The following is a 14471-nucleotide window of genomic DNA, read 5'->3' on the forward strand; positions in this document are numbered from 1 at the left end:
AGCAGGTGTTTAACAATCCTTCAAACGTCTTAATTTCTGTATCGGATGCATTTAATTTTTTATAGTCATTTCCCACAGATATCCTGACATTTAAAAGCTTTATTAGAATTGCAGCTAATAAATGTTGTAAATCTTGTAAATAAATCTTAATTTTTCTTTTTGTTTTAGGTGCTGAACTTGCAACTTTCAGATGAAACTCAAGGAGATGCCCCAGCTGATGAGGCTAAACTACATGGCAAACCTGACAAAACCCTTCGCTTCTCTCTGTGTAGTGATAATCTGGAAGGAGTCTCTGAGGGTGTGTTTTCCCACAAGTATCAGGACAATTTAGTTACACCCACATGTAGGATAGTCATACCAGCAGTGTTTTGAGCTCCATTATTTGTTTGCACTCAACCTCATCACCAAAATTCACTAAAGGCTGATTTATAGTAAATTGATTCTAAACAAGAAAAAGGTATTTGTGTTAGATTTTAAGGGTAAAATTGCTCTTGTCTTTAAAGGGCCATCTAACCGTTCCAACTCTGTCTCATCTCTGGACATGGAAGCAGAATCTGTGTCTGACTTAGGCCCAGGGCCATCTGTCAGTAATGGTGTTGAAGCTCTGCAGCTACTGGAACATGAACAAGGTTTGGGCTGATGTTTACTTATTTCTTCCTCATTACTTTACATGCAGCTGGATCTATGAAATCCAGAGATAGGATGTTTTATACAATAAAGACTTTTTATTAGCTGTGGCAGCAATGTGAATTCTGAAAGGTATGGCAGCCTGGCAACCCTTCTCGAGGTCAGAAGGTTTTTTTTTTTAGTGCAATTGATATAAAAGTTAAGTCCCCTTTATTTGTCTCACATACATTACTGCACAGTGAAATTCTTTCTTCGCATATCACATCCTTGGAGGGTGATCCATGATACAGCTCCCCTGGAGCAGGGGGAGTTGGAGGCCTTTCTCAAGGCCCTAACAGTGGCGGCTTGCTGGTGCTGGGGCTTGAACCCCTATCTTCCAATCAACAGCCCAGAGCCTTAACTACTTGAGCTACCACCAGCACCCTGGTCTACACACTCCCGTTAAATGGCAGGCTTTTCGATATACAAAAATGAAACCAATTATGTCAGAACTTTTTGCACCCTTAATGTGAAAATAAAAGCATTAAGATATTAAGTGAAAAGCAGTGTGAAACTTTTTAATTTGGACAAGCGTTTACATTTTAAGCAAGTACTGATTATTCTATGCATGTAACAACAATCTCTGATATTCTTCACGCCTTTGCTATGGGCTAGATGGAGGCACTTTCTCACAAATAAAAAACCACCAAGCTCACCTAAATCATGACTAACCATGCAGCAAAGTGTGTTCTGTTCTGATCAGACCAATTCCAAAAGATATGTTCAAATTGGTGCAAAAAAAAGCACATGAACAAAAGAAAACCACACCTATGGTGCAACAGGTCTGCTTGTTCAGCTAGAACTACGGCTTTTACAAAGGTGGAAGGAATCATGAATTGGCACAAAAAACAGTTAATTTTAATAGACAACCTTCAGGTGTCTCCTAGTAAGCTTAAGATGAAAAGGAATTTCACCATCCAAATCAACAAAGGAATGACTTAGCCCAAAATAAGATCAGTTTTTGAGTGGCCTAGCCAGACCCCAGACCTGAATCCAACTAAAAATCTGTAGGGTGGAAGATGCTCTGCAAATGATACAAAATGCAGCTGCGCAGCTTGTCTTCAATGTACCCGAGTTCCTAAGTTCTCCTACATCTCCTAAATTTAGATATCCATAAAATTTGATGGATCTAGAATGTTTTCAAGAAAGAGTGGGAAATTATGGAAAGTGAAGATGTGCCAAGCTTGCTGTTAGACTCAAACTGCTTAGACTGGTTAGATTCTCAGAAGAACTGGCAATGTAATTTTTTAAATCACAAAACCTGCCATTTTAACAGGGGTGTGTAAGCTTTTAATAATCATTATATACACTGTCAGGGCCATAAGTCCATGCACAGTAATTTTGCTTCTCTACACAACCACAATAGATTTGATATGAAGCAGTCAAGATGTGTGTGATTGAACTGTAGTGGTTTTTCAAAATGTTCCATTAACCATTCAGGAATTACAACCGTTTCATATGTAGTTCCTCCATTTTAACATGCTCAAAATTAATTGGACCCTTGACTGATTCAGTTTCATGGCCAGGTGTGGCCTCTCTTCTTGTTATTCGGCTTTGATCTTAATTTTATTAAGAAATAAAGAGAGAGAAAACATCTGGGGATGATTTCATGTGTAGAATTTGTATTTGGTAGCTGTTTGCAATGACTCTTAATATTGAACAAAGGACCTGGCAAAGCATCTCAAGGGAGAAAACTCAGCATTTGTTAATATCTATGGGTTCCAGACACCAGGCAGTAATGGACTGCATAATGATTTGCATGTATTAAAAATAATTCTTATTTTCATAATTGTTAGTTTATCCAATTACTTTCGTACCTTTCCCTTTCAAAATGTAGCGACTATGTAAAAATGTCTGTATTTCCTAAACCTGTTCCTACAGTTCCTATGTTACTGTAGTTTTGAAAACGTTTTCTCATTTGAAATATTTTTTCACTTTTTGCATGCAGTTCAGTATAATAAAGGTGGGACCAGCTTTTTAATGGGATGTTCCATGAGCAAATATGGTTATGCTGAACAGATGTTCACATACTTTTGGCCTTATAGTGTATGTGACACTATAGTAAAGTGAAAAGGGAGAAATTGCATTTAAACATTTCATTTCAGTAGTTAATGTGCTATCAAACTCTACATTTTTAACTTTACTGTCTATAAATATTTATAATATGAAATGAGTTACAATTTTCTAGTGTTCATATTAGTCTCTATGTAATCATCTGAGGTAACGGTCACTTATGCAGTTTAAACATGAGCCTCATCTCTTCCCTGCACTACTATCCGTTTGCACTAAAATTTGGTGGGTAAATAATTTCTGAATTTGTGCCAAGCACTGAAGGAACATATTGCAGAATTCATTTTTTCTGTTCGTTTCACAACGACTGTACAATTTGTTTAGTAATTATGTTTATTTGTTCTTTGTACAAAATATACAAGAAACTTTGTACTGAAGTGCTTATGGTAAGATTCAGGTTATTTGTTTACATGTAACAAAAACTGAAAGGATTATGCAAAGCTCTCACTGGTACAACCATCTCAGGATCATTGATTGTATAATATTCAGTACATGCCATTAACATTTACTTAGCATCCACTTTAATATGTACACCTGTACACCTGCACATTTTATAGTTATCCTATCAGCCAATCATCTGACAGCTGCACAATGCATAAAATAATACAGATACTGGTCGAGAGCTTGAGTAAATATTCCCATCAAGCACCAAAAGGGGAAAATATGTGAGTCACTGACCATAGCCTATATGGATAGTATGAGTAGTAATTTCTCCTGGTCATTCCTTATTTTGTACAGTATATTTATTGTTAGTCATTTATAATTAATCCATTAATGCATGATTTTGTTGATTTGTCTGTAGCCACCACACAAGATAATCTGGATGATAAACTCCGGAAGTTTGAGATTCGGGACATGATGGGTCTGACAGATGATCGGGATATTTCTGAGACAGTCAGTGAAACCTGGAGCACTGATGTACTTGGTAGTGACTTTGATCCTAATATAGATGAAGACAGACTTCAGGAAATATCAGGTAAGGCATTTTATTTATTATTGTCTCTTCAGAGTAAATTCAGCAAGCAGAAAGAACTTATCAGGCACCCTTACAGTTATACTGAAGTATGTCAAATGTATGTGCAAATGTACAGTGCATTCAGAAAGTATTCAGCCCCCTTCAGTTTGTCACGACCTAACCAGTCTAGGGTTGGTAGGACTGGTGACAAGACACATGTAAATAAAGAAATAGTACTTAAATAAATAAACCAAACCAATTCCGCCTTGTTGACACAATAATCACGAGAAATGTATACAAGCTGGAAAGTATGTTTTTTTGTTTTTTATTACTTCAAACCAGAAATAAGTAGGGGAAGCACAACTTCAGAAGGGGATCAAGGCCAAAATAACAAACCAAAGGAAGACTAGCTGGTGGAAGAAGGAGTTAAATTGCCTAACAAAAAAAAGTCTTCAAACGAAATACAAAGATCTTCCCTAACTCCCTAGCTAGCCAAAACCAGGAGAAAACAGGTCACAAAATAAAAGGTAATCCCCAACCTACTGCTCCCGTATTAACTAAGGATTGGTTTAGAAACATAAATGCTTAACACAGAGTGAGTACAAATAATGGACAACTTAAACAGAATAGGGGTACAGAGGAACGAAACCGAAACTAAACAGTGGTCGCCAGAAAGCGGGGTCTCTGCAACCAAACCCAAGAGGGGAACTACTCGCGCAGCGATTATTGCTGCCGCAAGTCAACCAGAGAGTAATTCAGCAATGAATACAACACTATCGTCCTTCAACAACACGCAATCAAAGGTCGTCTGGGACAGGGGGCAGAATGGCGCAATGCCTGCGACGGAGCTTCACCACGCGCACACTACAGAAGCTCGCCGACACTGCTCTGCTTCCCAGCTTTTAAAGCTTCCGCTCGTGACGAAATTTCCTGCAGCAATCCCCTGCAGCTGGTTCCAATTAAGCACTGCCCAAAAGGAAAGTGAGGGAGAGGGGGAGAGACACTGCCCACACGCGATACAACGTACAACACAGAAATCATACAAAATTCCTACATACAAATAATAGTATACGTCCAAGGACGTAACAACTTTTTCAATTGTGTTATGTTGCAGCCTGATACTGCAATTGTTCAAATTCAAACTCTAAACTCAGTACCCCATAATGACAAAGTGAAAAAACTGAGCATGTACATAAGTACTCAGACCCTTTACTTTGTACTTAAAGCACCTTTGGCAGCAAATATATCCTCAAGTCTTTTTGGGTATGAAGCAACAAGCTTTGCACACCTGGATTGGGGGATTTTCAGCCATTCTGCTTGGTCGGGTTGGATAGGGACCGTTGGTAGATGGGCATTTTCTGGTCTCTCCAGAGATGTTCAGTAGGGTTCAAGCCAGGTCTCTAGTTGGGCCATTCTAGGGCTTTCACAGAGTTGTCCCTAAGTCACTTCTGTGTTGTCTTGTCTTTGTGCTTAGGGTTGTTATGTTATAAGGTGAAACTTCAGCCTAGTCTGAGGTCCTGAGTGCTATGAAACAGGTTTTTATTGAGGATGTCTCTGGACTTTGTTCCATTCAGCTTTCCTCAACCCTGACTGGTCTCCCAGTCCCTTCTCCTAAAACCATGCATCATTGTGGGGATGGTATTGGGAAGGTGAGGAGTGGTGCCTGGTTTCCTCCAGACATAATGTTTAGAATTGAGGCCAAACAGTTCCATCTTGGTTTCATCAGAGCAGAAAATCTTGTTCCTTCAGGTGCTTTTTTGCAAACTCCAAGCAGGCTTTTATATGTTTTGCACTGAAGGGAGGCTTCCGTCTAACCACTCTGCCATAAAGCCCTGCAGCGGCTGCAGTGGTGGTTGTTCTTCTGGAACTTTGTCCCATCTCCACACAGGATCTCTGGAGCTCAGTCAGAGTTCAGTTAAACTTTTTATAACCTGAGTTTTTTACCTACATAAATTTGTTACTTCAAATTACAAATATCAAAAGAAAACAAAAATAATTCTCATATGCAAGTTGATTGTTTTTAAGGTGGTCTTTGGCAGAGAAAGAATATAATACATAACAGTTCATCTACATACACTATATTGCCAAAAGTATTTGCTCACCCATCCAAATAATCAGAATCAGGTGTTCCAATCACTTCCATGGCCACAGGTGTATAAAATCAAGCACCTAGGCATGCAGACTGTTTTTACAAACATTTGTGAAAGAATGGGTCGCTCTCAGGAGCTCAGTGAATTCCAGTGTGGAACTGTGATAGGATGCCACCTGTGCAACAAATCCAGTTGTGAAATTTCCTCGCTCCTAAATATTCCACAGTCAACTGTCAGCTGTATTATAAGAATGTGGAAGTGTTTGGGAACGACAGCAGCTCAGCCACGAAGTGGTAGGCCACATAAACTGACGGAGCGGGGTCAGTGGATGCTGAGGCGCATAGTGCGAAGAGGTCACCAACTTTCTGCAGAGTCAATCGCTACAGACCTCCAAACTTCATGTGGCCTTCAGATTAGCTCAAGAACAGTGCGCAGAGAGCTTCATGGAATGGGTTTCCATGGCCGAGCAGCTGCATCCAAGCCATACATCACCAAGTGCAATGCAAAGCGTCGGATGCAGTGGTGTAAAGCACGCCGCCACTGGACTCTAGAGCAGTGGAGACGCGTTCTCTGGAGTGACGAATCGCGCTTCTCCATCTGGCAATCTGATGGACGAGTCTGGGTTTGGCGGTTGCCAGGAGAACGGTACTTGTCTGACTGCATTGTGCCAAGTGTAAAGTTTGGTGGAGGGGGAATTATGGTGTGGGGTTGTTTTTCAGGAGCTGGGCTTGGCCCCTTAGTTCCAGTGAAAGGAACTCTGAATGCTTCAGCATACCAAGACATTTTGGACAATTCCATGCTCCCAACTTTGTGGGAACAGTTTGGAGCTGGCCCCTTCCTCTTCCAACATGACTGTGCACCAGTGCACAAAGCAAGGTCCATAAAGACATGGATGACAGAGTCTGGTGTGGATGAACTTGACTGGCCTGCACAGAGTCCTGACCTCAACCCGATAGAACACCTTTGGGATGAATTAGAGCAGAGACTGAGAGCCAGGCCTTCTCGTCCAACATCAGTGTGTGACCTCACAAATGCGCTTCTGGAAGAATTGTCAAAAATTCCCATAAACACACTCCTAAACCTTGTGGACAGCCTTCCCAGAAGAGTTGAAGCTGTTATAGCTGCAAAGGGTGGACCGACGTCATATTGAACCCTATGGATTAGGAATGGGATGTCACTTAAGTTCATATGCGAGTCAAGGCAGGTGAGCGAATACTTTTGGCAATATAGTGTACGTCCAATTGAAATACTTAAAATGTCTATATTTAAATTAGTGAAAGTTTTTTTATTTTATTTTTTTTTAAAAGATGCGATACAATATATATGATGCTCAAATAGAAATATTGGAATAAGTCTACAGCTTAAGTCTACACCTGACCATCACACATGTATCTCATTCCAGATTTGGTCCCACCCTTTGCAGTTGTAATAACCTTCTCCATTCTGGGAAGGAGTCTTCAAGATTGTGGAGTGTAGGTGTGAGCATATGCCCATTCAATCACAAAAGCATTATTGAGGTCAAATGAGAAGGCGTGTGGTGCACTCAATGTTCCAGTTCATCCCAAAGGTGTTCCCGGAGGTTGAGGTCAGGACTCTGGTCAGGACATTTAGATTCTTCCACACCTTGGCATCCATGTAATTATGAGCCTGATTTGGTGCACCAAGGCATTGTCATGCTGAAACAAGTTTGGTCTGGTTTCAGAAAAAATGAAATGGTAATACTTCAGTAAACAAAGGCATCCTTCAGTTGTGTGCTTCTGTCTTTGTGTCGGCAGTTTGAGGGCCCACATATGGGTATGATGGTCAGGTGTCCACAAACTTAAACTCTGTCAGGCTGTTGTTGAATATTGTTGTCAGTAGACATTTTCTGGGTTGGTTGATTTGAGTTCTGGGCTCTGGCTAGGCCACTTATTTACAGAGTTGTTCCTAAGCGATCTTTGCCTTATTTTGGCTATGCACTTATGGTCATTGTTGAAAGGTGTATCAATTCAATCTAATGTCCTCAGCACTCTGGAGCTGTCTGTACTGCAGAAAAAACACTCCCACAGCAGTTTATTCCCCCACCATGCTTGACCGTTTGGATTGTGTTACATTGGTGATGAGTGATGGGTGGTTTTCTTTTAAACATGATGCTTGGGATTCTTCTTGGGAACTTTGAGGTCAAAGTTTCTCGTTGCTCAACATTCTGTGCTCCAACAAAATCCTTTCTCTGGGCTCTGCAAGTAGCTTCTTTGACCTTATGGTATTGCTGTGATGTGCATTTTCAGCTTATAGACCATATATAGACAGGTGTGTCTTTAGAGCTTATGTCCAATCAATTGAATCTGTCCATTCAGAGATGATCCAGGGAAATGGGATGCACCTGAGCTAAATTTCAAGTGTCCTAACAAAGGTCTGAATACTTATGTCAATATAATATTTCATGGTTTTTTTCCTTTTTAATAAATTTGCATAGTTATTAGGGATGCAACAATACAGTTAATCCATGGTTCAATACGTACCACGGTTTTTTTAACCATGGTTTTCGGTTCGGATGGCTTGGCAAATTAAATTTTTTAAGTAAGTATGTTAAGAAGTAAAAAACACCTGGTTTAGTTGCAATTCTCTTTATTTTACTTAAATGCAAAAATCAACTTAAAATAGTGAGAGATGAAAAATTAGCGCTTGTATGACTTTATTACAGGGTTCTTTTCTTCCCAATCCGCACTGTAATGAACAGTAAGGGTGAGATAACTCTCTGTTGGCCGTGAGGTCCAACTATCTGTTAATAGAGCAAGGCTTTGCGCTTTAGCCAATTCGTTTTAGATTTTTTTTTACAAGTCTTTTCGTAGAGGTCAGGAAAAAAGGACATGGCGGTAGTGTGTAACGCAGTTCAAGCAGAAAATGGCTGCAAATCTTTAGCAATTATTATATTATAATTATTTTTTGTGTCTTCAGTTGGGTATGAATGCTGGAAGGAATCAGCTAGGGACTGTTACTTTTTGGATGCCTGTGTTACCTGCTCTGCCGTCCTGCTTCCACACAGTGATATCGCTGGGTCATGGAGCTGCATATGTGTGGTCATGTTGGCAGTATTTCCATTTGAGTAGCTAACTCGTGTGCAACAGTGCTTGCACACAGTAATTTTTTTGTTTAGCATTTTTGTTTCATCGGCATCATAGTCAACAATAAATCCGAAATGTCCCCACACCACAGATTTGAAAGACAGCACTGCTTCCTCGTATTTGTCTCGCTTCACCGCTCTCTGTGGTTAGATTGTGAAATCTGACACCAGCATTGCAAGCATGTTTAAGCGCCCCTAACTTTAGCTCTCACTGATTGGATATTTACTCACGGGGAGGCGTGTCTGTCTCAGGGTATAAACATACAGTACAGGCAAACACAAACAGGCGGTTCAGAGAGTAATAAAATGCATGGTTATTATTATTTTAAGGAAAAAACGAAAAAAATGCAGTTCACATACGCGTATTGAACCGTGGAGGTCGTACCGAACGGTTCAATATTATATTGAATATTGTGGCATCCCTAATAGTTCCCTAAAATCTGGATTTTGCATTGCATATGGAGTATAAATTGATGTGAAAAGATATTAAGCATTTTATCATAAGGCAGCAACATAAAATGTCGGAAACAAATGGAGTCTGAATACTTTCTGAATGCTCTGTATAATAAATCATATTGTGTATCCTATATAATTGTACAGTGTACACTTTATCAACACTACTGGATCAAAAAATAGTAATTGGTTGAAATATCCTCACTACTTGTTGTCCAGCACTGCTAAATGCACATGCATGATATGAGTGTTATTTAATTCAGAAAATGTTTGTCACATAGACATAATCATTAATATTTGAGAATATACATTTTCTCAGAACCTTTTCAACCCATCAAGTTGCTATACAAACAATTTTTTCCCATCAAATTTTAAAAAGCTAAAAAATGATTCATAACAAAATTTGGTTAGTTAGTTACACACACACAGCCTTATTTTCTTGCTGCATTGTTTGTTCAGGGGCTATGGTGGAAAACATGCTGGGTAGTTTGCTGTGCTTTCCAGCACCTGGCCCGGTTCTTTTAGACCCCTGCGGTTCAACAATGTCTGAAACCACAAGTGAGGCCTGGAGTGTTGAAGTCTTGCCCAGTGACTCAGGTGAGTATTCAGTTTAGCAGAGAGCATGATTAAAAATTTTTTAACATATGTCTAATCAGATTTACAGATTTGTTCTGCTTGGTGAACGCCTCCAATCATTATACATTAGTGCCATTTTATGCTTTATTATTAAACTCCACAGATTTGGACTTAGTAAGTTTCTAAAACTCACTAAGGGCATACATCCCACCACGTTATATTTTATTGATATACCAAAATGAGTCTTTATTGAAATACAGATAATGTTGCTGTGACTTTAGTGCAATGACGTACACTCTGTATTGTATAGGCTGGTTGTTTGTGAGAGAGAGCAAGGATTTTTTTTTTCTCTTGTCCAATGTTTCTGAATCCTGTAACCTGATAGACAATATAACAGTTTTTATTAGACAAATTAATTATCTTATAGGAAAACAGTCTTTTTATTATCACAAACAAGTATGTATGTGGAAACACTGATGAAAACAAGCAAAATAAAGTATAGCATAGAACTGTATATGAAGAGAAAATAATGATGCTAGCCAAATGCTATTTGAGATGAGAGCACCAAAACCAACAAAAGGTGATGTGCTACATTATATACTTGTTAGAAAAGCATTATGACTATGGACATCCTCTCCCAGGGAACTAGTTTACTTTGTTCATTTGTACTTCGATCCTTAATCTGTACTAAAATATAGTGAGTGTGTGAGAGAGAGAGAGAGAGAGAGAGAGAGAAACCAAATTTTGGATGAATTAAATGTAAGAATAAGGCCCGTTCAAACCAGTGTTTGATGTTGAAATTGTACTAAATTTCTAGTAACACATGAAACAAAAAAATTTCCCAGAAGTTAATTGTGCAGGTCAAGCACTCTCTCCAACAAATGTCTCTGTTAGCCAGTGCACATCGTTATGCAAAAAACGATTATGGTCTTTAGCTGTCATTTCTTCCAACAGTACTTTGAAAAGGTGATGTTGCAGACTTGAACTCATATGAATTGTGTATGCCAGTTTCTTTGCAGTATCTCTTTTCCTGCTATGATTTTTGCACTCATTTTGGCGCATACCACTGATTCACAAATAATGCAGAGAAATGCTGTGAGTGCTGGGTTAAAGGCAGCTTGCCTGCTCGTCAGGCCCTTGTTTACTCCACCGTAGATGTGTTTATGATATCACAATGCAATGAAATTGGAGAGAAAATTAGCAACCAGATACCTGCCTAATTTTTATAGCCCCAATTATAACCCCCTATTTTGAGGCATGAGTGATGCATTTTGAGTGTGGGGCACCTTCAAAAGCAGACATAAGTAACATTTAATGTTTTGAATACTTCAGGAGAATCAATTCTCCACCAATGTTTCAGTCTAGCTGGATCACTTGTACTACCTAACCAGGGGATTTAAAACAACACAACTCACAGCACTCAAACAACTGCACACAACTGCAAAAATAGGAGTTGAGTGATCCAGCAAAAACAAATTGCAAGCCACAAACAAACCCAACTAGAAACTAAATTTTTCTTAAACATTTGGACAAGTCCCCATTGTTATAATCCAAATCAATGTAAAAGTACCAAATTAGGAAATGCAGACTGGAAGGTAGAGAAACTCCATACATAACTGACTTCAGATCATAAAATTAGCATAATGCACTTATCCAAAGCAAATTACGGAATTGCTTTGGCCTCATTGTCAATAACAAATCTTCAAGCTAGTTTACTAGCAGAGACTATGGCAGGAACTGTGTACCATTGATGATACAATTTTGAAAACCAATAATTTTCTTTTATATTTGCTTGTCTAAAAAATGTGGTGGTCTTTCACCAAAATTTATAAATAGTTTAACTATTCTAGATGGAATTTTAGCTTTAATTTCTTGATAGTTACAACATATCTTGTATTCATCTTTTGACGACAAACCCAAATGTCTTTAATGTATAGCAAAAACAACAGAATTGGCCTTGTTATTCCACAATACATTTGGAGAAAACTGTAAATACACTCACCATACATTTAATTAGTAACACCCGTACATCTGCAAATTCAGTCAGTTATCTTATAATCCAGTCATGTTGCAGTGGTTCAAAACAAAAAGTATGCAGATACAGGGCAAGACCTTCCGTTATTGACATCAGAACATGAGGAAAACATCAGAATGGGGAAAAAGTGTAATCTCTATGACTTTGTGATGTGGTTGGTGTCAGGTGGACTGATTTAAACACTTCATAATCTGCTGATTTTCAGGGAATTTCACATGCAACAGTCTCTAGTGTTTCCCCCAAAAAAATTCACATACAAGTCTCTAGTGTTTACCAAAAAAGCATTTCACATACAACAGTCTCTAGTCTCAAAAAGCATTCTGTGGATGGGGAGTCTGCAGGCTGAAACACTTTGTTGATGAGAGAGATCAGTGGAGAATGACCAGACAGGTTTGAGCTCACAGGAAGTCTATAGTAACTCAAATAAGCTATCTTTACATGTGTGGTAGGTAGAAAAACATCTCAGACTGCACAACACATCAAACAATGAGGTGAATGAAATGGAACCAAACAACCTCTGCAGGACTTGGCACATGCGTGCCTTTCTTGTTTACATTGCACACTGTACACTTTATACATGTACATAATTTTGTTTCTTGTATTTGCACTTAATTTTGTGAAATTGTAATTTATGTTCTTAGAAATTTCTGAACTACTCAAACCAATAGCCATGCCATGATCAAAGTCAGAGATCACCAGGGCATCATCTGAAGCCCTTGACCTATATCTGCACAATTTTATTTTTTTCATATTATTGGCTGATTAGATAACTGCTTTAATGTGCAAATGTTCAGATGTAATAATAAAGTGGCTAGTGAGTGTATGTGTAATCCACTGGTAGTACATGCTAAAATGTAATAATGCGTTACTGTGTGTGTGTGTGTGTGTAGAAACTGCAGATTTAAAGCAAGAGGAGCGCTTACAGGAATTAGAAAGCTGTTCAGGTGTGGGAAGCACTTCAGATGATACTGAAGTCAGAGAGGTCAGCTCCCGACCAAGTACCCCAGGATTAAGCATCATCTCAGGTACCCACAAAGAAATCCATACATTTTGAAAACAACATTTAGCTATCTTAAAAACACCACAATTCAAGTTTCATTTCTCTGTTTTGCTAGCCTGTTGTCAAAATCAGTTATACTTATCCTTAATACCCACAACATTGCACACACCCAGAACATCTATACTAATTCCAAACTAGATTTGTAAAGTTCGTCATGACAAACTTTGATGTTGGCTTGACGAAGCAAGTAGTCGTAATGTCTGACGCATTTTGGAGATGGGTGGAGAGATTGGATGGCAATATATTTGGTGGAGAGTAGACAGTTAGGTTCCTGATTCGTCTGGATGCGAGTGGATGGATAGGGTGCCAATACTTTTGGAGGTGGGTGGATATGTCACCAGAACACACATCACGAAGTTCCCCTCATTGTGCTGAAAGTTTTGATATTTTTGCAATTCTGCTTATTTTGGGGGCGTGGCGCGCACAAGTCACAAAGTTCCCCTCATTGTGCTGGGTGTTTTGATGTGTCACGTGTATGTTGGTGTAATTTTGAAAATCCGCTGATTTTGGGGGCATGGCGCGCACGTGCCATCACGTGACGTCACCCAGACACACGTCACACATTTCCCCTCCTTGTGCTGAGTGTTTTGATAGGTCACGTGTATGTTGGGGTAGTTTGGTGAATTTGCCAATTTTGGGGCCGTGGCATGCACGTGACGTCACGCAACATTTGTCATGAAGTTACACTCGTTGTTCTGAGTGTTTTGATATGTCACATGTATGCTGGGGTAGTTTTGTGATTTTGGGGCAGGGCTATACCAGAATTCCAAAATTCCGATCAGACCCAAAATTTACGGCTTCATCCCGGCAAAGATTCTGAAGGAGTTGGCCGAGTTTGGTGTCGATATCTCGAAAGCCCGCCAAGTTATGAACCTCCAAAGTTTTGAATGGAATTCTATCTGGAAAAAGGCCACTTTGGGCTTCCATACCGGGAATACCGGAGAAGTTTGCTGTTAAACATGAGCATCATTTTACAGACATGCCAGCCTTTATGCATTCTGGAACTCTGCGTTTTAACATACTTTCTAGAGGGTGTCAATCAAATGTTTTTTCATCAGAAAGTATTTTTCATCCATTAAAACAGCTGATGAGCTACCTGACATGAATACAGAATGATGCACAGTTGCATAGGCGTGATCTCTGTAAACTCTCCAGAACCCCTCTGTCCATCCTACCCATCTCATGTTATCCCTAATTATTACTAATAATCCAGGAATATATAGGATGTGTTTTATAGCTTGAAAACACAAACTAATGAATTGTCATTTTATGTAGGTATTAGTGCAACATCTGAAGACATCCCCAACAAGATTGAAGACCTGCGCTCAGAATGTAGCTCAGATTTTGGAGGCAAAGACTCTGTCACAAGCCCAGATGGAGAGGATTCTGTGCATGGTATACATATCTATTTAAACAGTTATTTATATCTGGATAAGTATGTAAATGTATCACTAAGTGAGTTG

General features: G+C 39.2%; 1 protein-coding gene across 2 annotated transcripts in view; it reads left to right on the forward strand.

Moving 5' to 3' along the window:
- gapvd1 (GTPase activating protein and VPS9 domains 1) overlaps nt 1-14471 on the forward strand; it is a 60214-nt gene that overhangs the window by 22782 nt on the left and 22961 nt on the right. For both annotated transcript variants that reach the window (XM_058389762.1, XM_058389763.1), the window contains exons 9-14: nt 169-298; nt 504-629; nt 3539-3712; nt 9797-9934; nt 12839-12973; nt 14284-14403. In XM_058389762.1, the coding sequence (XP_058245745.1) occupies nt 169-298; nt 504-629; nt 3539-3712; nt 9797-9934; nt 12839-12973; nt 14284-14403 (823 nt within the window). The remainder of the gene's footprint in view (nt 1-168; nt 299-503; nt 630-3538; nt 3713-9796; nt 9935-12838; nt 12974-14283; nt 14404-14471) is intronic.

This window comes from Hemibagrus wyckioides, linkage group LG05 (genome assembly GCF_019097595.1).
Source record: "Hemibagrus wyckioides isolate EC202008001 linkage group LG05, SWU_Hwy_1.0, whole genome shotgun sequence".
Classification (NCBI taxonomy): Eukaryota; Metazoa; Chordata; class Actinopteri; order Siluriformes; family Bagridae; genus Hemibagrus; species Hemibagrus wyckioides.